This window comes from Anolis sagrei, chromosome 2, assembly GCF_037176765.1.
Source record: "Anolis sagrei isolate rAnoSag1 chromosome 2, rAnoSag1.mat, whole genome shotgun sequence".
Classification (NCBI taxonomy): domain Eukaryota; kingdom Metazoa; phylum Chordata; class Lepidosauria; order Squamata; family Dactyloidae; genus Anolis; species Anolis sagrei.
Window position 1 is genome coordinate 49985327 of NC_090022.1, and position 24552 is coordinate 50009878.

Sequence of the window (24552 nt, forward strand, 5' to 3'; positions counted from 1 at the left end):
GCGCATGCGTACTTGTGTTGTTTCTTCACTCGTATATCCAGCGGTGCTTAAGTGGAAATTTAGAGAAGAGGGATGGGAGGAAGGAGATGCGCATGCGCAAGTCCTCGTGCATCTCTGCCCAAAGAAGGGCGGTTTAACGTGGGCAAGAGTGCGCATGCGTGTTGCCTGGGGAGTCCGAATAAATAAAAGCGACAGCGTCCGTTGGTGGCTGTTGTGGAAAGGATGCGAGCTGCGTTGACCTGGAGGGATAAGGCCGAGCAGTGGTAAGAGCAACCGGGCTGGGAGAAGCTGGAGGTGCATCTACACTGTGGGATTAAGGCACTTTGACTCCACTTCTTTCAACTGCTATGGCTCAAGGCTGTGGAGTCCTGGGAGATGTAGTTTGTTGAGGCACCAGCACTCTCTGTCAGGGAAACCTAAGCACTTTGTAACATTACCCCCATGATCCATGGTATCTCAACTGCATTATTTTCTCAATGTAGACGTACCCTGAGAAGAGACAAGCTATCACTGCAAACTGAATGACAGCACCATGGCTCACTATGGAGTTAAGGGAATTGTAGTTTTACAAAGTCTTGAGCCTTCTCTGCCAATGAGTGCTGGTGCCTCACCAAACTACATAAGGAGCCCCCGGTGGCGCAGTGGGTTAAACCCCTGTGCCAGCAGGACTGAAGACCGACAGGTTCGAATCCGGGTAGAGTGCGGATGAGCTCCCTCTATCAGCTCCAGCTCCTCATGCAGTGACATGAGAGAAGCCTCCCACAAGGATGGTAAAAACATCTGGGCGTCCCCTGGGCAATGTCCTTGCAGGCAGCCAATTCTCTCACACCAGAAGCGACTTGAACTTTCTCAAGTTGCTTTGACACGGCAAACAAAACCAAACTACATATCCCAGGTAGAGCGCGGATGAGCTCCCTCTATCAGCTCCAGCTCCTCATGCAGTGACATGAGGGAAGCCTCCCATAAGGATGGTAAAAACATCTGGGCGTCCCCTGGCAATGTCCTTGCAGGCGGCCAATTCTCTCACACCAGAAGCGACTTGCAGTTTTTCAAGTTGTTTTGACACGGCAAACAAAACCAAACTACATATTCCAGGATTCCATAGCATTGAGCCATGGCAGCTAAAGGGGTGTCAAACTGTGGCAATTCAACAGTGTAGATCAGGCATGGGCAAACCTCGGCCCTCCAGGGGTTTTGGACTTCAGCTCCCACAATTCCTAGCTGCAACTCCCATAATTTCTAACAGCTGTATGTAGGCCATTGGCTGGCAAAAGTATGATAGCTGGGACCCAGTGCCGGTAGTGCTACGCTGGTTGCGTAATGTGGCTCAGAATTAGAGAAGGGAACATGTGCGCGAGAGACCACACGCAGTGAGAGACACAGCTATGACAGACTTGACAAGGTAGTTCGGTAGAAAGGAGGAGGGGACACAGGCAAGCATACTGATGTAGGCTATCCAGAGATCCTAGGCAAACATGTTCAAAAATGTTGCATTGGAAGGAAGGATAGAAAGGAAGGAAGAGAGAAACATGAGCAGTGATAAAAAATGAATCAAATCTTGTCACTCTTACATTACTTCACTGTTATCCTGTGCTACCTGCGTTACATTACTTCACTGGTATCCTGCCGCAGCTGCATCTCTCAGTCGATGCTCTGTCTCGCGCACATGTTCCTATCTCTAATTCAGAGCTGCGTTGTGCAACCAGCGTAGCACTACCAGCACTGGGGCCCAGCTATCATACTTTTGCCCATAGGGCGTTAGAAATTGTGGGAGTTGAAGTTAGGAATTGTGGGAACTGAAGTCCCAAACCTCTGGAGGGCCCAAGTTTTCTCATGCCTGGTGTTGATGCACCCTGCTCTTCCCAAGCAGCTCAGGCAAACAGTCTGCTGCAGCCTTTCCTAGGGTGCATCTACACTATAGAATTAATGCAATTTGGCACCACTTGAACTGAACCGCCATAGTGCACCAAGGAATCATGGGAGGTGATGTTTTCTAAGGCCATGAGCCTTCCCTGCCCAAGAGTGCTACCACATTACAACACCCGGGATCCCATAGCATTGAGCCAGGATGGTTCAAGTGGGGTCAAGCTGCATTAATTCTACAGTGTAGATGCACCCTTAGCTTGTCTTTTCCTCGTGGAGAATGTTTGAGCTACTCTTTTCCTGCTCTTTTGAACCACTTTTGCTGCTTGGTCAAATGGTTCTGTCTGCAAAATGTTGGCGAGTACACAGTAATTGTGGTGCAGTGTTTTAAGTATTGGATAATAATAATCATAATCATAATAATAATACTTTATTTGTAACCCTCCGTATCTCCCCAAAGGGACTCAGGGCAATTTTCAATGAGTAACAAAAAATGGAAAAAATAAAATAAAAGCCAAAAGCAGCCAAATGACAAATCACATCAAAAACAATGGATAAAACAATCTCAATATGAACTTATACAACTAACTGAAAAATAACTGAAAATTACACTTAAATAAACATAACACATCACACACATTTACCACATAACAAACCCATACAAATTAAACTAAAAGTGTGAAAAGCATAAGATGGTTTGGAATATGTCTCAGGATGTCAAGGTCTCAATTCCCCCTCGACCATGGAAACCCAGTGGTCACCCTGGGGAATCACACTCTCAGCCTCAGAGGGAGGCAAAGACAAACCCATGGTGAACAAATCTTACCAAGGCCCCTTCCACACAGCTGAATAAAATCCCACATTTTATCTGCTTTGAACTGGAATATATGGCAGTGTGGACTCCGATAATCCAGTTCAAAGCAGATATTGTGAGATTTTTCTGTCTTGATATTCTGGGTTATATGGCTGTGTGGAAGGCCCCAAGAGAACTCTGTGATCAAGCCACCATTAGTCAGATTTGTCTTGAATGCATACAGTGACAACAATGAGTCTATGCTGAAGAGGCATATACAACACTACCATAAAACCACATTACGGTATATTATACTAAAACACATTTATGATAAAATGCTAACATACTGTTTCTAATAACAAGAAAACATTTAACAGCACTCAGAATCCAGTAGCAGCAAGGATAAAACATGTTCATGCGTTGAAACTGTCAGCAATATACCTTGGTATCAAACACATGTCAGAGCAACTTGCAAAACAACTTGGGGCTTACCTGGCTTGAGATTCATTAGAGTTCTCATTTTAGTCATCTCCAGCAGAAAAGGAAAGCTTGTGCAGTGTGGAAGTGAAGGTGAGAGACAGATGTGAGTTTAAAAATTCCACGTTTTCTGAAGCGTGACCGATTTTGGATGAATCTCCCTTCTTTTTAAACCAAAGGGATACTGACCCTGGCATGTGCCAAGAGTGGCTACTATTAATCCCATTCCTCCTGTCATTCCTGAGATGCTGCTATTATCTGTGCATTTCTGTGAGTTCTTTAAAATCCTGGGACCTCTAGCTGGTGGAGATGCTGATGCTGACGGTGATAATAATAATTATAATAATAAGTCACACACCTCTCCTCATAGATATGGAGTGGGTACAACTGCTCCGAGTCGCCTCCAGGCTGAGAGGGACGGTATATAAATATAGTATATAAATAAATACAACATTAATAAAACACATTGATAAAACACAGGAGAATACACACACACACACATGTATGCAGTCCCCAAGTTACGATAAGTTCTGTAGATTTGTTCCTTAGATGAAGTTGGTAGTGGGTACTTTGTAGGCCCTGGATATCATTAGCTTGGAACTGCCATGAGTCCTAGCCAGCCTATCCAGAAGTGGGAAATGATGGAAATTATAGGACATCATCACCTGGAGGGCCACACCCAGAGGGCCACCCTTGCTTTATACACATGTCTTGGTTTTATATGGTGGCACATGCCTTGATTGCATCCAGTTTGAACAATTTGATGCACTATACTTGAAATTTACTTTTGAAATTATTCAGAAACTTCAGTGGGCTCAAAATGCTGACCAGGGCCTGTCCTTGTTGAATAGAATAGAATAACTTCGTTGTAATTGTGCATTATACAGCAAAATTAAATGCTTTCCCCAACCAGTGGAAACCAACCAGTGGCTACTGGTTGGTTTGCAGGCACAGTTTAAAGTGATTGTTGGGACTTATATTCCACTTTGCTGTGATGCTTGCTTGAACCAGACATCTATCACCATCACCCTGGTGGGGAGAACTGAGGAAGAGTATGTTGCAGAGTCCCTCGGAGGGAGGAAAAATATAGGCCAACGAAATAAAATCCTTTTTGAATGTTGCCATGTAATGGTGTTCATCATAAGTTGACTGGAAAAATCTTAGGTGCCTTGTCTACAGTAGGAAAAAAAAACCTTGATCCACTGTTCTGAAGATTATGAGGTCCCTTCCCCCTATTCCTGGGCTGGACAGATTGATAGAACAATACAATATTTAAAATGAACAGTTTTGTGATAATGGGTTCTCCTATGCCAGGTAACCAACAAAACTTAACAGTATTTCAGCGGAAGACCCCAGGAGCCATCCAGGCCAAACCCCTTCTACAATGCAGGAAAAGCACAGTCAAAACATCCCCAACAGATGGCCACTCAGCTTTTGTAATAATAATAATAATAATAATAATAATAGGAGCAACCCCCTGGACCATCCAGTCCCATCCCCTTCTGCCAGGCAGGAAAAGCACAATCAAAGTCCACCCTTAACAGATGGCCAGCCAGCCTTTGTAAAAATAATAATATTAATGGGAGCAATCCCAGGGACCATTCAGTCCAGCCCCCTTCTGTAATGCAGGAAAAGCATAATCAATGCGCCCCTCAGAAGTGGGAAGGAAATAGGGTTTTGGAAGAATGCAAGGCAAGGGGTAAAGGAACTGGATTGAGAGGGAGGTAGAGTTTTTTTGGGGGGGGGGGCAAGGGAGGTGGGGAAGGAACAGGAAAGAGGAGGAAAATATTGGAGGGGGAGGACAAAAGCACCAGAGTCCCTCAGTATGCTTCACGGAGTCCCAAGGGCTCCGCAGAGCTCACTCTGAGAACTGCCGGTCTAGTGGAAACATATATGTAATAAAGATAAATGAATATTATTTCTGGGAATTTTCTAAAATTTTCTGGATGAGGGCCTTTGTTCAGCAGCTACGTGGATAGAACACATAGAAAAATATTGTAAATAACGGAGAATTTGATTTGCCTTTTAACAACTTTCTTTATTTTCTCAGTATTTATGACCTTGCGTTTAAGCCTGATGGAACCCAGCTGATTATTGCTTCAGGAAATAGACTATTGGTATGTCTTTTTAAATAAATAAATAAATATCCTGATTTTAATTGGATATTTGATACACCTAGTAATGTAATTTATCTTTAAAAAGTTTTTTTTATAAAAAAAATCAAGTACATTTAAAAATTGTGGCAAACTGCAGAACTGTGATTCATTTTGATTACTTAAAAAACAATTCGGTTATGAAAGACTTTGAACAGAGATGGCACTCTTGTGCAGCTTAACTTTGTTCTAGTAAACAAGCTAACTTTCAGTCCAGTGGCATTGATTTTTTGCATTTGAAGTCTTATTCTTCTCTTCATATTTTATCTCTACAGGTATATGACACTTCTGATGGAACATTAATCCAGCCCTTGAAAGCTCATAAGGAGACAGTATTCTGTGTAGCTTATGCTAAAGATGGTAATTTGAATCTTCTAGATTTCTCCATCTTAGTGGTATTTGATCAGGCTCATGTGGTTCATAGAAACAACAGTGTCAAAAATAGTTCAAATCTTTTGTTCTCATAACACAATATATTATTCATAAATGTTTTTAACTTTCCTGTTGATGGGAAAATTGACTATATCAATCTGATTTGTGCGTCAAAAAGCTGTACAATATGTGATGAAAGATGTTACAGTTAAAAATAAAAACAAAGCATGTGACCATCATTACCTCTGTTCTAGCCATTCTGGAGACTCCGAGATCCAATTGCTACAAAATCTGCTAAATTCACCTCCAAACTACTACAAAAATGCAAAAATGTAGCAATTTGAGTTTCCTTGTCCCTCACAAAGAATGTAAAAAGTGCTGAATTTCAGCAGAAAAACCCAAGATAAAAGTGATGAGATGTCACTTCTGGCTGGACCAAAAATGTTACTGAATTTCTGGTGCATGGGGTTGGCCCTGTAACAAATTGTCCTTATCCCTTGCACAGTTGCGTATCCTTGCTTTACTGACTGATTACTGATATTTTTCTATCAAAACAGTATTGATGCATTCAAGTCGTTTGTGTTAGCAGTACGACACAATGCGAAATACATAAAACTTTTATGATCTAATTGATTTCACACAAGTTCTGCACAAGAGCATAATTTCAATTCCTTTAAACTATATCAACCAATTGTAAACTATCTTTTTTTTTGAAACTTATGAATGGTTTAATATGCTTTAGCCTTTTAAAACCTTTATATTGTTTACATTTTTAAAAAATTGCTTAAGTTGAATTTATTTTATGTCGTTCGGTGACCTTTTTATATTAGTTTGGATATAAATAGTGCAATCAAATAAATAAACCTATGGGTGAATGTGTGAAGTTTTACTGATTTTAAAAAAATCAGTAAATCCTGTTTGTCATTGACATTGTTACAGCACAATAATTACAATTGGAAACATAGAAAGTCCAATATCAGCCAGATTCTGCAAACACTACTGTGGAGTCCTTGCATTTTACAACCGTGTGAGTGGGATATATGAAATATATTTTTTTCTTTTATTCCTGTCATTGCCTTACCCGCAAAGAAATAGTTTTGCTCTGTATTGGGTGCAGAGATGTGGAGTAGGTATGCCATGCCTGCAGCTTTTAACTCCTTGATTTATTTTACTCTCCAATTCCTCCATAAATGGTGAATAATATATATGTATATGTATAGTAATAAAATTACTTTAATAAAATAGTAGCAAAAACATTTCATCACCACCACATGAATCATCAGGCTGCTTAGATTGAGTCTCTTTATGGAGAAACAAAGCAGGATATAAATAAACATAAACAGCAACAATAATAATTGGATTGATAGATTATAAAATCTATTTATCTGATTAAACTTTCTGAGCAACAGAGCTTTTCAAAGATTCTGTGAATATAAATATGTGATAAACTGGTGTATTTAATAATTGGTATGTGTGTATATGTGTGTGTGTGTTTATATATATGTATATATATATATATATACACACACAGTATTATCTATCTATCTACCTACCTATCTACCTACTAACCATATGTTGTTATAATATTAATTGGGGGGGGGAGGGGTCGGCATTGGTACATTTCTACAAGCCCCCCCAAAAATGGATCCAGACGATAACTTCTCAATTCTCTCAGTGTCACAGAGAAGCTGACTGTGGCCAGAATGCTTTTGCTGCTCTGTGGCACCATATCTGCACTGGTATAGGTGATAGTGGGAGGAACACTGAGCCTTCAGGTTCAGTGGCCCTGAAAAAGCGAGGTGTTGGAGAAGTAGGCTTTTCAGACATCATCCATCTTCCCTTAGCACTGATGCACATCATTACTTTTGAGTGTATTTTAGATTAACAGCGGGAGTAAAAATGTTTCATAATTTTCAGTGACTTTCACAACATTTCCTAGGAAAGCGTTTTGCATCAGGAGGTGCGGACAAAACTGTCATCATCTGGACATCAAAATTAGAAGGAATTTTGAAATACACGTAAGTAAGTCTTTCATGATTTTGCATGTCTTGATTACTTGTATATACTATGTATAAGTTGAAGACCTGCTCCCCAAAATCCTGGGTTAACTTCGTTAGTGTGGTATTTCTGTCCAACAAGGCACTGCTTCTGACCTTTTGTAATGTCTGTTCAAAAAACAGCAGAAGTGCCTCTTTGGCACTTCTTCAGTTTCTCCCGCCTACAGACTAAGGTCTTGCCGGAATTAATCTGGGGACAACCTAAAATAAGCACCAATTCTCTCCCCCGCCTCCCGTCTTCTTGCTATGGTGGGGACTGGTTCTATCATGGCCTTGACTGGGAGAATAGAAGATGTCATTGCTTATTTTAGGGCAGGCTGTCCCAAGAAGGACTCTTTGCTGCTTTATTACTCGCCTCTGGTTTTCTATAGTCAACCTACTCAACGAAACAAGTGGGCTGGCTGTAGACAATGGAGGTGGATAAAGAATTCACCAAATCTTCTTCAGTATTACTGCTGCTGTTGTGTCACTCCCTGCTTCTGCGCGATGTGGACATTGCCAGGTAATGCAGCAACCCGTACTAGCTGTTCCACTGGCTGTTCACCTGGCGTTCCTATCCCATTAGATGGTTAGTCTGAAAGTGGACTGTGCCCTGGTTGTCCCTTTCTAAGGATCCTCTGCTGCAGCTAGAGAGACATCTGATTTCTCATCCCAGGCTCTTCTTTGATGCCCAACTGCCCACCCGTTGTTGTCCATATTGGTTCCTTAAGTGAGGTTAGCAGTGAAGATGATCTGAAAAAAGCAGACAAAAGGCATGAAACCAGCTTCTCCTGCAGCTGTGGCAAATGGATCCTCACCAAACTTGTCTCCTCCTCCTCCTCTCCATCCTCTCTGAGGAGACAAGTGGACCAAAGATCCCTCTGCTATGGGTGGAGGGGCAGATTTTTCTTGTCTTTTGCTTGCCTTCTCCAGGTTCTCTTTGTCACTTGGATTCCTGGATTCAGTTGTCCATAGCCAAGCGAGGTTGGGCAGCAAAGGGAATCTGTATAAGGCAGGCAAAAGGCACAAAACCAGCTGTTCCCCCAACCACAATAGAGGGATCCTCAGTTAACTTGTCTCTTTTCCAACTCCAAGAGCAGGTTGAGGACCTCTGCCTTTGGCTGAAGAGTGGTTGGTCTTTGGCCTGCCTGGTTTGAAACCTGCACTAACATCTTTGGACTCTACGAGGAGCATCTACACTGTAGTGTAGATTCCATCCATTTTGATACTATTTAAACTGTCATGTTTCAATGCTATGGAATTATGGGAGGTGTAGTTTTGCAAGACCTTTGGCTTTCTCTACCAAAGAATGCTGGTGCCTTATAGAACTAAGACTTGCAAGATTCCATAACATTGAGTCATGGCATTCATTCTACAGTGCAGATGCACCCTAGTGAAATAACGGAGGGGGCAGGGGTGATGTATCCTGTTCTAACAGTTATGTAACCTTGCTTCAAGATTTCATTTTATTAAACCGAGGACTGTTTTGTTTTATATGAAGACAGGTACTTTTGTTAGTTAATTTTTAAAATTACAAATATAAATAAATAGTATAAATCAGTAGTAGCAGATAGAAAGACTTAGATCAATTAAAAAAAAAAAACAGTTTCTAAAAGACCTAGAATTAAGAGGCTTTTCCCTGGCATAGACAATTGTAAAGATGAAAAGGTGAAATTGCTTAAACTACAGCCTATATCATCTCCACATCATGAGGAGATAGCAAAGCCTAGAGAAGACAATTATACTGGGGAAAGTGGAAGGTAAAAGGAAGAGGGGCCAACCAAGGGCAAGATGGATGGATAGCATCCTTGAAGTGACTGGACTGACCTTGAAGGAGCTGGGGGTGGTGACGGCCGACAGGGAGCTCTGGCGTGGGCTGGTCCATGAGGTCACGAAGAGTCGGAGACGACTGAACAAATGAACAACAACACAGCCTATATGGTGTTTAGATATGGTGTATGAATAAGGATGCATCATTCTTACTGTGCATACGTTGAGCATCTTGCATCCAGAAATGCAAAATTTTCCATGTGGGTGCTGAGACAGTAACACCTTTATTTTTTGGTTGTTCAGTGCAGTTTCTCAAGTTGTCCCTGACATGAAAAAAGTGTATATAGACTTCATTCTCAAAACTGTTAAAATATTGTGTATGAAATTAACTTCAGTCTGTGTGTACATGAAACAAATACATTTTATGTTCAAACCTGGGTCCTATCTCCAAGATGTTTCATTCTTATATAAATGCAAATACTGAAATTCAAAAGCTTAAACATGTATGGTACTTAGTGCTTCAGGCAAGGGATAGTCAACCTGTATTTGTCACAGGGCATTTCATTGATCCACTGTTGTGAAGACAAATGCAAGAAATACCTTTATATTTTTTTGTCATGCTCAAATGCCTTTTCTTTTTAATATTTCACACATTAATGTTTGTTGAAACTTATTAGTTTGGGTTTGATTTCTGTAAAAATCTCCTGATATGGTTTGGTGACTCAGGAAAGGTTCTCATTTATATTATTTCTAAAGTTTTTGCTTAATTTTACTACTTTACAGATTTTTTTCAGTGTTATTGTTTAATTTGTTTCAGGCACAATGATTCCATACAATGTGTATCCTATAATCCTGTTACACACCAACTGGCATCCTGTTCTTCCAGTGATTTTGGTATGTCTTCTTCATTGTAAACTTCTTAGAGTCTAATCTTAAAGCTTCCTTAGTAAGGATGCAGCAGAGGTATCTATATCATAAGTGTAAACTGTTCAGTCGTGAACTCTTAACATTGTGTGAGTTGAATTTTCCTCTTGCCATGGAACTTTTTCCTTCTCTTTCCATCACTGCAGCTCTCTTTGAATGTCCCCATTTCCTTCCAGAACAGGTTTTGTGTGAATTGTATAGAACCTATAGGGGAGACAGAAATTGCTCAGAAATGATCAGCTGGTGGCACCTGTCTTGTTGACAGGAAGGCCCAACTGGATATAACCCCAGGACTGTAGTTTATTAGAAGTAGTAAATTACCTAGTTTGTTTGTTCTCCTGACAATATTATTCTTAATTGGTGGCAGTTTTTCAGGAACTCAGGCAAAGTTTGTCATTTACATGTGGTACTCCCTGGAATCATTTTAACAACAGATAATTTGTGATTGAACCTTGGACTTTCCATTTGTAAATCTTTAACACTGAGATGCATTTGGTTTCTTTGATCCTTCTGCTGGCTGATTATTAGTCATAATATGTATAGTTGTTGTGTGAAGAATATGCCCTAGGCAAAGGAAAACGTGTCTTGAGCAGACATTTTGTTGCTCCTGACTTTCAGTTTCTTATGAAGGTTTCTTACAGTTACAACAAATTTATTTTGATCTCACTACGTTGCTATCTTGTTTTGAAGGTCTGTGGTCTCCGGAACAGAAGTCTGTCAATAAGCACAAAGTTAGCAATAAAATCACCTGTTGTAGGTAAGCAGATGTATTGTTTAAATTTAATATTTTTTTCTTGGAATGAAAAATCTTTTATGAGTTGGCTTTCCATGTATTCGATTGAACAATTTTCAGTTAATTTACAGTACAGTCAGAAACAAAATAAAACATATTGACGCTGCAGTAATATGTACAGAGTGATATAGTGATAACAAAATAATATTTTCCATAGGTAAACTCATGAGCCATAACGAAATTTAATCTATTGCACTTTATCAAATATATGTTTGCAATCACTGCGTAGAGATCTCCTTATGCTGTTGTTTGATTTCTTGAATCCTATGACTCTTTGCTTTTAAAACAAGCGGGGAAAACTGTGCATGGAGTGGGAGACGCTTTTCTTATCTGTGTACAAGCTTTGGGGTTCCCTGGAAGTGATGCAGATTCACTTCTGGTAGTCATTTGGATGGATTATTTTTCTTTCTTCTGTTTTTAGGAAATAGGAAAATAGGGTCTTATAGTTCTAGGAAAAGTCAGGGGAAATAAACCACTGAATTTCCAGGCAATTTCAAAATGTTTTGGCTAGTTTGAGGGCTAATAATTACAATAAATAAATAAATCCATTTTCCAAAAAAAGCATTTTGGAGGACAGAGTCTGGGTAGTTTGGAAGGCCTCTAGGGATCCGCAGTAGCAAGGGCTGTGGTAGAGTGGCTAAGGCTGCTAGCTGCAGGAAAAGCTGCTGACGGGAGGGCTAGCAGTACAAAGCCACAAGTCAGGATGAGCTCCCAACTGTCAGCCCTAGCTTTTACCTACCTAGCAATTTGAAAGCATGCAATGTGAGTAGATCAATAGGTACCGCCTTGGAGAGAAGGTAAAAGGGCGCCTCATGCAGACATGCTGGCAAAAAGCAGGCTTCTTGGCATGGAAAATGGAACAAGAGCTTCTCCCCATGGCCAGAGTTGAGCATCGCCTCCAGATGCTAGTAATGAAAAGGGGAAGGCCTTTACCTTATCTGTGTATTATATGTCGTTGTTCGATGTGTAAAAGGCATTGAATGTTTGCCTTATATGTGTACTGTAATTTGCTCTGAGTCCCTCTGGGGAGATAAAGCGGAATATAAATAAAGATGATGATGATGATGATTTTTATTACTATTCCAAACATCACATGTAATTGTCCCAAGGGCTACTGGAATGCATGGACTGCACTTTGCCAATCACTGCATTGGAGCATGAAGCATATTTGAAGGTTTTCTTGGTGAAACTATAACTTCAGATTTATATTTTGTCACTTTGTAAGTAAAGTAAAGCCATATAAGAGACAAACGTTTTCTCTGGAGCTTTTGGTATTCCAGTTCCCCAATGCAGAATTTAACTTTTGCAGGGGTCTTGACCCTCTCCAGTGTTCAGGTGATGAATATTTCTTCAGTCTGCTCTTTTTTCGTTTCAGTTGGACAAATGATGGACAGTACCTTGCTTTAGGAATGTTTAATGGTGTTGTCAGCATAAGAAATAAAAATGGTGAGGAGAAAGTGAAAATTGAAAGACCTGGTGGATCTTTATCTCCAGTGTGGTCTATTTCTTGGAATCCATCAAGGTAAACTTTTTATCTCTTCTTTGAAACAAATATTTGCAATTCCAATCATTGACAGTCTTTCATATTTTTAATGTCTACAGTGACTCTTTCTCTATATTGCACTGCAGGTCTTTGAGGCTTATACAGTATTTGGTTTCTGTTCTTTTTACAGATTTAGACCTTAGATATGGAAGCATATCTAGATTTGTAGCATTTAGAAAAAAAGATCTGCATTTTCTGCTCTTAATTTCTATGTCATGTATTTATTTATGTGTGGAAGGTTATTGTTGATATTACTTCAAAACTTGACTAGGATTGTTAAAGATGAAGAGTACTCTTTTTCTGGGACATTTGTCTAATTATTTGACGTGGAAGACAAAAGCAGAAGAAAAGACCTTCCCTATGTGTAATAAAGCATATAATTTTAATTATTATCTCGCTATTTTATTGATAGACATTTAGGCATTAAAAAAAGAAACACATATGAAACCATCACTGTTTGTGATTATTTACCCTTGCATTTGTTCAGTGAGTTTGGCATATTTAAATTTGATTTTTTGTTTTGTTTTGTAATAACCACATTTGTACACAGTTTTAAGGTATCAAACAGCATTTCAAGCAAGTCTGCTCTGTATACCAGAATATTGCAGTTAATTACTTCAGATTATAAATGTATTACAATCAGTAGCAACTCAGAAAAAAAAGAGTTGTGTGCCAGGCTGTTGTAGCTTCTCCCTTTGTAGATGTTCTGGAAAGCAAAGCTGTCACAGAATACAAGGGATGGAGTATTCCAGAGGGAATAGATGGTGTTAGGTGTTACACTCTAAGCTGAGGTCATAAGCTGCCACGCTCCAGCATTTCCTACATCCAATGATAGTCCTATTACGATTACTGACAAATTGAATAGGCTGTTATTTCCTATTGTAATGTATCTGTCAACTGATCATAACAACCACCTATGTATATAAGGACAAGGATGGATTGAGGAACACTGTCAAGCTGATAAACTGGCCCAATTTTCGAACTTTGAACTGAAAGACTGTAATGAAACCTGGAATAGACAGTACTTCTTGATCAGTGATTACACTGGTGAAAACATATTTTGGTGCCTCAAATGTTTCTGGGTATATTTAACCTGCGGATTCAAAAAATGTCACTAGCTTTCCCCTATCAGCTCTTAATTTTTGAGATAACAGAACATAATGCCATATGACATTCTTCATCTGCTCACCCATAGAAAAGCAAGATAACCACATGTAAGAAACTAGAGCTGATGTGGCCTATCCAGTGCAATTTTCTGAATTGGCATCCCAATTAAAACCAGGAACGGTCCTAAAAACCCAGACACCAAGATTTTTTTTGTTAAACTGTTTTATCTATGACTTAATACTATCTCTGTCCTATTTGGATTGGACTTCACCTTGTTGGCCTTATTCTACTTCATTCTTTCATCCTGTCATTAGTTAGTACAGCCTTTTGTGGCAGCAATTGAAAAGGGAAGCTAGAACTATTTGCCTTCAGCATATTGACCCAAACTAATAAAGCAACTTCACATTGGCAATAGAAAACAGGGCTAAACAATGGTCTCCCAACATTTGTTTCTGAGTTTGCTCAGATAGAGAAGACCAGGACCACTGTATTTCCAGATCACATACTAGTTAAATGTACAACTAAAACATCATAGTTGGTAATAGTGAATGCCACAGAAAGTTCTGATAGAACCAGGAGGTGAGTCTCCTCTCTGTCTAGTTTCTAGTATAGGTTATTTACTAAGGCAGTCAAGATTGTTTTAGCCCCAAATAAGGGCCTGTAGCCAGGTCAGATGTGATGGTCCAAGTTCTCTCTATTGTAACAATAAAGTAAGTACATATGGCCAATGAACCAGTGTGGTATAATGTTTTGACTCTGGAGGCTTGGCCATGGACATCCATAGTGTGACTCTGGGCAAGTCAGGTTCTCTCAGCCTCAGAAGAAGGCAAGGGCAAGCTCTTTTTGAAGAACCATACAACAACAACATTTAACCAGTGCAGGGTCTTGGCAGTGAAAATTCTGAAATCTTAGTTGTGATTAGGTTGGTGAAAACATCTCTACATTTAATTACATAATGTTTTGAAATGATTTGTGACATCTGAAAAAACCCTCATCATATCAGATAAGGCTGTGTGCTGGTTTTCCTTCTGTTTTAACAGATGTAGAATTGGCCAATTTTATAATTCACTGTTTGAGCCGCCTGGTTACTTATGACACATGCGGCCTCTCATTTTATTTATTGTTTTAAAAAATGTCAAACAATTTTATATTCCAAACACATATCGATAATTACAGAAAATTATAGCTTACACAAATGTTCCTGTGGCTGTTATTTGTATTTACTGGTGCCAACACTCTGCACTAGTTTCTGCATTTCATTTTAATAATTGATGCATAAACATTAAACAACCCCCCATATTAAAGGAACTTTAAAAACTGTGTTTTTCATTTTTTTTGCAAGAAGAAGTTTAAAACTCAGCGAATGAAAGAAAAATTAGTTGTTACAGTTAAACGGTATCCAAGCCTTGAGAAATCATTGGGGAAATAAAGCACAGAATAACTGACACGCTTCATTTTTTCCGATTATCTCATCAGAAAAAGTAACACTAAGAAGGAAAAGCAAATGTAAAATGTTTTTAATTTAATTTAATTTAAAATAAAATGAAACAACTGGATTTGTATTATATTTGATCCTTCTTAACCCAGTGCCTAAAAGTCAATTTGGTGATCTTAAAATGCTTCTGAACAATTCTGATGAATTGCTGAATTTCTATATAAAGGGAGTCCCATAGTTTATAGTCCAGCTGCCAGGAGTGTCTCCATGTTTGCCTAGCTGCTTTGACAGAAAGTATTCTTTCAATATACTCTTGGATTATTTTAGAGAGAAGGATATCATTTAGAGTAGGCCTAAAGACCGAGAACCATTTAGCACAGTTGTTGTGTGCCTTCATGTTGTTTCTGAGTTATGGCAACTCTAAAGAAATCTGTCACAGACTTCATTGACAAAACTTTTCAGAGTGGATTTACCTGTTCCTTCCCTGATTCTTGGCCCCCTAGTGGCGCAGTGTGTAAACTGCTGAGCTGCTGAACTTCCTGATCAAAAGGTTGGCAGTTCGAATCCAGGGAGAGCTCCCACTGTTAGGCCCAGCTTCTGCCAACCTAGCAGTTCGAAAACATGCAAATGTGAGTAGATCAATAGGCACCGCTTCGATGGGAAAGTAACGGTGCTCCATGCAGTCATGCCAGCCACATGACCATGGAGGTGTCTATGAACAACGTTTGCTCTTCAGCTTAGAAATGGAGATGAGCACCACTCCCCAGAGTTGGACATGACTAGACTTAATGTCAGGGGAAACCTTTACCTTTACCTTTACCCCTGATGCTGAGTGTGTGATTTGCCCAGGGTCAGCCAATGGATTTCCATAGTTGAACAGGGATTTCCCTACGTGTCTGTGCTGTGAATGCGCACTAATGGTACTCTCTCTGCGCATGCGCAGCCTCATCCGGAATCTTCAGTTAAAATTTAAAAGAAAAAGCGGTTGGCCCCGCGCACACTCCCCAAGATAGCATAAATAGCCCGCGGCTGGCCAACCGCCTCCAGATCTCTTCATCTGCGCCTAAGAGCAGCAAACTCGGATCTTCCTACGTTCAGATATTAGACATTATTGTTACAATGTCCCTTACAAAGGGTTTTAAACGTTGCTCTGCCTGCCAGAGTAATTATCCAGATAACGATGCACATTCGCTGTGCATCGCCTGTTGGGTGAAGGACATTTATCACAGGCCTGCTCCATATGCCAGTCCTTCACCCCACAAACAAGGAAGAATAGAGAAATTCGTTTAAAGGCTGCCCTCTATGAAAGGGCACTTCTTCCTGTTATGAAAAAATCTACTGAGCCTAAAGATAAGAACTTACCTGGTCTGACGTCCCAAACGAAGCCGGCAAAGAAAGTTAAGAAAATGAAAAATGTTGAAGGTAAATCGGCCACGGCGAGGCTCCCTAAGCAAGCAGGAGCCGTGGCCGCAGCCCCTCAGCTGATCCCTTCAGCCGAGATGGGAAGGGAGACTCCTCCACGTGGCATTGCCAATGCTGAGAGGCCTGCAGCAACCTCCGCTCGCCCCGCGCGAGCACAGGAGGATAACGAAAGTGAAAGAGAGCCGAGATCGGCTTCAGCACGCCCCGCGCGTGCGCGAGAGGAGACCGGCGTCACGCCGCTGATGCCGACGCTCTCAGCGCCGGCTCCTCCCACGGCTCAAGGGACTGCCTCAGAGGAGGAGCCAGGACAAGCGGCTTATGAAGGGCTCCTTCTATCAGCTGACGCGAGCGCTGGGGCTTTGGATCGGCGCCGCGTGAGTCCAGCCCTACCTTCCACTTCAGGGATGCAAGGCATTGCGGTCCCGAGTCGGCGCCGTGCTCGTGCTCCTTCCCGCAGAAGCAAGAGCAAGAGAAGGCGCCGGGATCGTTCTAGTTCCAGTGACTCCTCCTCCTACTCCTCTTCTTCAACCAGCTCTTGCTCTGATTCTTCGTGCTCTGCTAGGATGCGCAGACAGGCACGCGCAAAGAGAGCGAAGAAAGCCTCCTCTACGAGACCTTCCCGTCGGAACAATAGGGAACCTCCCCTTCCTCACCCAGGATTTTATGAGGTCACGCCTCAAGGGAGATTCATCTACTGTGGTCCACCACCACCTATATCCCATGATCAGGGAAATTTACGTCCTCCTAGGTGTCGTAATGAGGACTACAGACTTGATAGACATTTACAAGAACATGAGACAACCCCTGTGTGCATTAGAGATGAGCGCCAGGGATATTATTACTCCCAGAGGGGCACACCACTGCCATCTGTCTGTGAGGACCACCTTCCACATGACAATATTGACTCAGATGCCTCTGTGGAGATGATGGAGACTCCTAATGTAGAAAATGATAAGGAGGCTAATGTGGACCGCATGGATGACTTTAATAAATTTGTGCAAATGATTGGGAGGATGATAACTGCATTGAGCATTCCTGCTCCCAAACCTGTTTCTGCAGTAGATGACCATATGTTTACACCTGAGGAACAGGACACTTCCTCCTCTACCCTACTCCCCACATTGCCATATTTGTTAAAGTTGACAAAGGTTCCTGACATTTCCCCGTCTATCGCTCCAGCTATTCCTAAGCGAGTTGACCTTTTCTACAAAGTAGATCTTTCAACAGCAAATTGGATTGCCCGCCCCACTGCTCCTAATACAGTGGTGGCGGAGGCAGCCAGGTCTAGAAGACCTAAGAAATATTCTGTGTCACCACCAGATAAAGAAGGCAAAAAGATAGATTCCCTTGGGAAGAAAGTGCATGTAGCTGCGGGGTTATTTGCTAGGATGGCTCATTATGCCACCTACATGAGCGGATACCAGAGTTTTCTCTGGAACAAGATGTTACCTTTTATCCATCTCCTGCCTACTGAATACCGCCGTCTTCCTAAGGCTTATCAGGCTGAGGCTCTTGTTCTTTCTAAATTTCAGAAAACTTTCGCTAAACATATGGCCGAGACATCTGGAAAGCTCCTCGCCACGGCCACAGCCATACGTCATCATGCGTGGTTGCGTGCTTCTTCGTTATCAGAGGAGAGTAGGTTGTTGGCAGAAGACCTTCCAATGCATGAGGAAGGTCTTTTTGACCCAGCAACGGATGAAAAAATTAAGCATTCACGGGAGGTTATGCAGGCGGCCAAATATCCCTATCCATATTCTTACTCTTGGCAGCCAGGCGGCCAGCAGAAACCTCGTTGGCAGCAATCAGCCCCCTTCTATCGTAAGTCCAATTATAGTGGATATAGTACAGTTCAGAACAATCAGAATGCTTCGACAAAGTTCCAATATAACCGTAGGCAGAGCTTTGGTGCTAAGCCTAGGTACCAACCATATAACCAAAACAAGGTTAAGACTGTGGGAAATCCCAGGCGTCGTCTTTGACGATCCATCTGTTTCTGTCCCGCAACAGTTAGGCTCTTTTCAGCCTGAGCCTTCTGAACCAGTTGAGTGTTTTTTGTTTAAGGATAGGCTTAGGCCGTTTGCACGGTCTTGGGCCGCAATAACGACCGATAGTTGGGTCCTCCAAATTGTTGAGTATGGTTATTCAATAGAATTTAAGTCTCGGCCCCCGTTGGGACAGTTAAGAGTTACTCCCGAATCCCCAGCACTGCTGGAAGAGATTGAGAAGTTATTGAGTAAGGGCGCGATTTCGCGCGTTCACTCTTCAATGTTCAACAGGTGTTATTTTTCTTGTTATTTCTTAGTAACCAAAAAAGGTGGAGGTTTGCGTCCAATATTAGATTTAAGGGGAGTGAACATGTATATTGATTCGAGAAAGTTTCGTATGATTTCTCTCCCTATGATCCTTCCCTTTTTAAATAAAGATGACTGGTTCGCATCAATTGATTTAAAGGACGCATATTTTCACATTTCCATAGCTGAGCACCACAGGAAATATCTCGCTTTCATGGTTGGAGACAGGGCCTTTAATTTTAACGTCTTGCCATTCGGCCTTACTACGGCCCCTAGAGTCTTCACAAAATGCATGGCGGTGGTTGCTGCTCACCTCAGGACTAGGGGCATTACGGTTTATCCGTATATAGATGACTGGCTGTTAGTAGCGAGCTCATGTGACCACCTGCGTGTGCATGTTGACACAGTTCTCTCTCTTCTCCAGTCTATAGGTCTCGTGGTGAACAGAGAGAAGTCCCATCTATTACCTGCCCGCAGAATTCAGTTTATTGGAGCCGTCTTGGATTCAGCCTACCAGAAGGCGTTTCTACCAGAGGACCGTTTCGCGTCACTCAAGTCTCTGGTTGTGCAAATTCTATGTTCAGGGGAAGTGTCAGCAAAGACAATTCAAGTACTACTGGGGCATATGGCCTCTACAACAGCGGTCACGCCATATGCCCGCTTACGTTTCAGACCCATCCAGAACTGGTTCCTGTCAGTGTTCCGTCCTGGCCTAGACGACCCCCATGTGCGGTTTCGCGTGCCAGAGGAAGTGCGGACTTCCCTATTGTGGTGGACAGAACCGACCAATGTTACTGTAGGCCTGCCTTTTCAGCTTCCCGAACCGTCGAGTGTTGTCACGACGGATTCATCTTTAAGAGGATGGGGAGTGCATTTCAGTGGTCTCACTGCCCGAGGTCTCTGGACTCCGGAGGAGGCCAAGTTCCATATAAACGTACTGGAACTGCTCGCAGTGGAAAAGGCACTAAAATCTTTCGAGATGGCGTTGTTGGGCGAGGTAGTGCAGGTGGTAATGGACAATACAACGACAATGTTCTATATAAACAAGCAAGGGGGAACACGGTCCCAGACTCTGTCGAGACTGACACTGCGTATCTGGGACTGGTGCATAGTGAGAGAGATCCATCTAATGGCCGTTCACCTCCCAGGGGAGGAGAATGTTTTGGCGGACACGCTAAGCAGGACACCCATGTCGAGCCACGAGTGGTCTCTCAATCAAAGGGAACTCAATACGATCTTCGGGATCTGGGGGGTCCCGAAAATAGATCTGTTCGCGTCGAGGGAGAACGCGAAATGTCCCCTTTTCTGTGCACGCAGAAGAGCCAATCTAGCGCAGGGATGTCTGGGGGATGCGTTCCTTCTCAAGTGATCAGGAGATTTCCTTTACGCGTTTCCTCCGTTTCCCCTATTGGCGAAGGTCCTTTCGAAGTTAAGGAGGGACAGAGGGAACTGTATTCTAGTGTCACCATGGTGGCCTCGTCAACCATGGTTCTCAGTTCTTCTCGGGATGTCCAACGGGAGGTACAGGCGCCTGTCAAACAGGACAGACCTTCTAACTTTGCAAGACGGACGGGTTTGCTACCCGGACGTTCACGTGTTGAGGCTCACTGCGTGGAGAATTGTCCCAGATCATTAGGTCCTTCTTTAGGTTTGTCTAGTCCAGTTAGGGCTATTTTGGATGCGGCACAAAAGCTGTCAACTAAACGTTCTTATGTGTATAAGTGGGCTCGTTACTCAAAGTTCATGTTAAGTAGGGGCTGTGACCCTGTTAGAGCGCCAATTTCGGCAGTATTAGATTTTTTAGTTTCGTTATCTGACTCAGGTATGTCTATCTCATCCTTAAAGTGTTACCTCGCGGCCATCTCATGGTACAGAAGGAAAGAAGGACTGCCCTCCCTTTTTGGGGAATATTTAGTTAAACTTTTCCTCAAAGGTTACGGGAATGTTAAACCAGCAGTTGCCCCTGTTATCCCCTCATGGAGTTTGGAGGTCGTGCTTTCATCTCTTCAAAGTGCGCCTTACGAGCCTATGGCCACGTGTGATATTTCTCATCTTTCCTGGAAAACTTCCTTTCTAGTAGCAATAACATCGGCTCGGCGCGTTAGCGAACTTTGTGCACTTAGATCAGATGAACCATACCTCCGGTTCCACAGGGATAAGGTAGTGCTCCGTACAGACATTGCCTTTCTTCCCAAGGTGACATCTCAATTTCATATGTCACAGGAGATTATTTTGCCATCCTTCTTCCAGAATCCTGACTCCCCTTTGGAGCGTAGTCTCCATTTGCTTGATGTCCTCAGGGCGTTGGCGTTCTACCTTAGTAGAACGAAAGACATAAGAAAAACGCCTAGGTTATTTGTGAAGTACAGGAAAGACTCTTTCGGTTCCCCTGTGTCATCGCAGCGTCTGTCATCATGGATAGTTTCCACAATCAAGTTGGCTTACCAGAAATCTGGACGTGAGATTCCTTCTGCCGTGAAAGGACATTCCACAAGAGCAGTGTCTACTACAGCAGCATTTTGGAAGGGTGTGCCCTTGGACGTCATTTGTCGAGCTGCCACCTGGTCGACGCTGCTTACTTTTGTGTCACATTATAAGCTTGATTTGATGGCGAAGAAGGATGCGGCGTTTGGTCGAGCAGTGCTTTTCTCTGCGGTGGCATGACTCTTGCCATCCAAGGTGGGTAGCTCGCTAGTCTTATACCATTAGTGCGCATTCACAGCACAGACAGGTAGGGAAAATGAGAGGTTGCTTACCTGTAACCGTAGTTTCCCTAGTGTTGTGCTGTGAATTCGCACAGCCCCGCCCATCCTCCCCGCAGTTTGTCATGCCTCCTCCTTCTGGCTGCTTTGGCGGCGGAAGAGATCTGGAGGCGGTTGGCCAGCCGCGGGCTATTTATGCTATCTTGGGGAGTGTGCGCGGGGCCAACCGCTTTTTCTTTTAAATTTTAACTGAAGATTCCGGATGAGGCTGAGCATGCGCAGAGAGAGTACCATTAGTGCGAATTCACAGCACAACACTAGGGAAACTACGGTTACAGGTAAGCAACCTCTCATTTCACAGATTGATCTCCATAATAATACTCCAACACACACTGGCTCTTTCTTCCTGACAGTATATGGCAGCAAGTACTCTTTTCCATTGTGCGTACTTTCAGCAAGGAATTTCAGCCTATTCTGGATCTCTGATACATGTAATCACACAAGCATAATATCTTAACAGTTGTGTAGATACTTAGGCAAGCCGTTTGTAAGTATATGTGGAATAAATATTTCATACAGTTCTTTAACCTTTCAGTATTTGAACAGGGCATGATAATTTTGACTGACAATTTCCTGACATTTTCTCCAACTGTATCCTGTTGAGAACCATGTCATTCTCATCTAATGACTTACTATTCCTATTAATAAATTTGGGGATGATATTTGTAAATCTTTCTGAGAAGACTTTTTTAATGTCAGGAAAGCTGATCTTCATTTAATTGATTTTAAAATGTGAGTTTTATAGCCGTGGTCACATGAATGAACAATTGATGTTTACAGTCGATGGGAGAATCTTTGGACTGCTAGAGAGAGCGAAGAAGAGGAGGAGGCAGGTCACACCTGTTTAGAGAACATACCCGTTCTGAAGTCCATCACATGCAGTAGTCAGGGTAGTGAGGCAGAGGAAGAAGAGCATGAGGAAGATGAGAGTCCTAGGAATGCCAGCTCGTGAGTCAAGGATGTAAAACATAGAATATCTATAAAGTTGTATATTTAAGTCCTAACCTGCTATTATTTCATTATCAGAATGTATTTTTATTTCATAGTATATGAGCAGTGTTATGTGATCTCTAGAGTTTCTTCAAGAATAATCTCAAATGGGTTGTCCACATTGATGCTTCCAACATGTTTCTCCCTTTTAATAGGGGTTTTCAGAGGGTGTCCAATATATGTCTCAACCTAACACAGATTAATGTTTTCCTTAATTAATTTTCTTGATACAACAAATTCACAGAGCTTGAAGGAAACTGGTTTGCAGCATGTTTGGGAAAAATATCCATATGGCTGTCATGCAGATTGACTCTAGGGATCTCTGTCTAACTTGAAGAAGCTCCCTGGAGTAGCAGAGAGCATTAAAATGGGACATGCTGCACAGAGCTCTTCATTTCGTCTTCCTGCCAGTCAGACACTGACACTTTGACTTGAACAGAATTGGCCCATATTTCATAAAATTTAATTAGATGGAAAGTTGTGACCGAAAACTAGAGAAATGTTTACTTAAAAAATGCAAGCAGCAGAGTTTGCAAAAATAACTCTGAAAGAAAATAAGATACACTTCTGGATTGGCAGGATAAGAGATATATTTTAGTTATAAAAGTGTATATCTTGCCATTTGTTGAGTTATGTGCAGCTATGTGAAGGAAAAGTATATATTTGGTGAGAAATGCAGTTGTATGAGACTGAAGGTGATAGATGTGATTCTTGTAATGGAAGATGGAGATGAGTAATAGCGATTCCAATACTTAGCTGATAGAAGACAGGGATAAGTCCTGGTGACAGGGGAAAAATGCTGCAAGGAAGAAGGATGCATTCATGAAAGAATGAGGATCAGAGCATGTGTTGAAACTTAAAATTTAAACAAATTTGAGAATCTACATTTTAATATGAATGAAGAGATGTTGCTTTACATTTAGATATATTATTATATATACCTGTCTATAAGTTGAGGGCAGGTTTGGGGGCTGAAATTATAGATTTTGCTCTGACCTGTGCATGTTGAGGGTAAAACTTATGGACATGTAATAAACCTTTTCCTTCTCTCTTAAAATGCATAAAGGGAACATATTTAGATATAATATTAGTTATCATTTTATTTGTTTCTTCCCTCTTCATGGATTGAGGCAGGACATGGCACAGTCAAAACACATCACTATAAAATAGTACAATAAAATGCATATATTAAAACACATTTGTATAAAATACATATATTAAAACACAATAGTAATATAATGTACATTTTAAATTTGTGGTTTAAAATTGACTGGGTAGGCATGCCAGAAGAGATGGGTCTTAAGTTGTGTTTTGAATTCTTTTTTTAGCTGCTGGATCTCTTCCAGCAAGTCATTCCACAGTCTTTAGGGTGGCAGAGGAAAAGGTCCTCTGGGTTACAGTGGTTGGTTGGAGTAGTGTCTCTCAGAGGACCCAAGTATCCTAAGGGGTGGATATCTAGGAGAAGGTGATCCTTGGACTCAAACTATGTTGGGCTTTAAAGGTTAAAACCAACACTTTGTACTTTGCCCAGGAACTAATTGGCAACTAGTGGAGTGACTGTCGTATAGGTGTGATATGCTCACTTCTAGATGTTCCTATAACTAGTCTGGCTGTCATGGTTTAAACTAATTGGAGTTTCTGATCTTCATACAGATGTTTCTCAATATAAAGCAGAAGTCCAACCTTGAGGTTACTAGCACATGCATCTTTAGGTCCTCCAAATCTAGGCAGGGATGCAGCTGGTGTATCAGCCGAAGCTGGTATTAAGCACTCTTCACTGTTACATCTACCTGCGCTGTCATTGGCGAGATGGTTCCA

At 41.7% G+C, this 24552-nt stretch overlaps 2 protein-coding genes across 4 annotated transcripts in view; one reads left to right on the forward strand and one right to left on the reverse strand.

Annotated features, from left to right (window-relative positions):
- The window catches only part of LOC132769363 (large ribosomal subunit protein eL32), a 262210-nt gene that overhangs the window by 50921 nt on the left and 186737 nt on the right, over positions 1 to 24552 (reverse strand). The window lies entirely within an intron of this gene.
- Positions 21 to 24552, forward strand: part of IFT122 (intraflagellar transport 122) — a 99392-nt gene continuing 74860 nt past the window's right edge. Inside the window, exons 1-8 of one of the 3 annotated variants that reach the window (XM_067463495.1) lie at positions 21 to 263; positions 5184 to 5250; positions 5562 to 5646; positions 7598 to 7676; positions 10282 to 10358; positions 11079 to 11145; positions 12557 to 12703; positions 22525 to 22692. In XM_067463495.1, coding sequence (XP_067319596.1) covers positions 223 to 263; positions 5184 to 5250; positions 5562 to 5646; positions 7598 to 7676; positions 10282 to 10358; positions 11079 to 11145; positions 12557 to 12703; positions 22525 to 22692 — 731 coding nt within the window. In that variant the 5' untranslated portion in view covers positions 21 to 222. The remainder of the gene's footprint in view (positions 264 to 5183; positions 5251 to 5561; positions 5647 to 7597; positions 7677 to 10281; positions 10359 to 11078; positions 11146 to 12556; positions 12704 to 22524; positions 22693 to 24552) is intronic. The other 2 variants (XM_067463494.1, XM_060766257.2) reach the window with 2 other exon arrangements.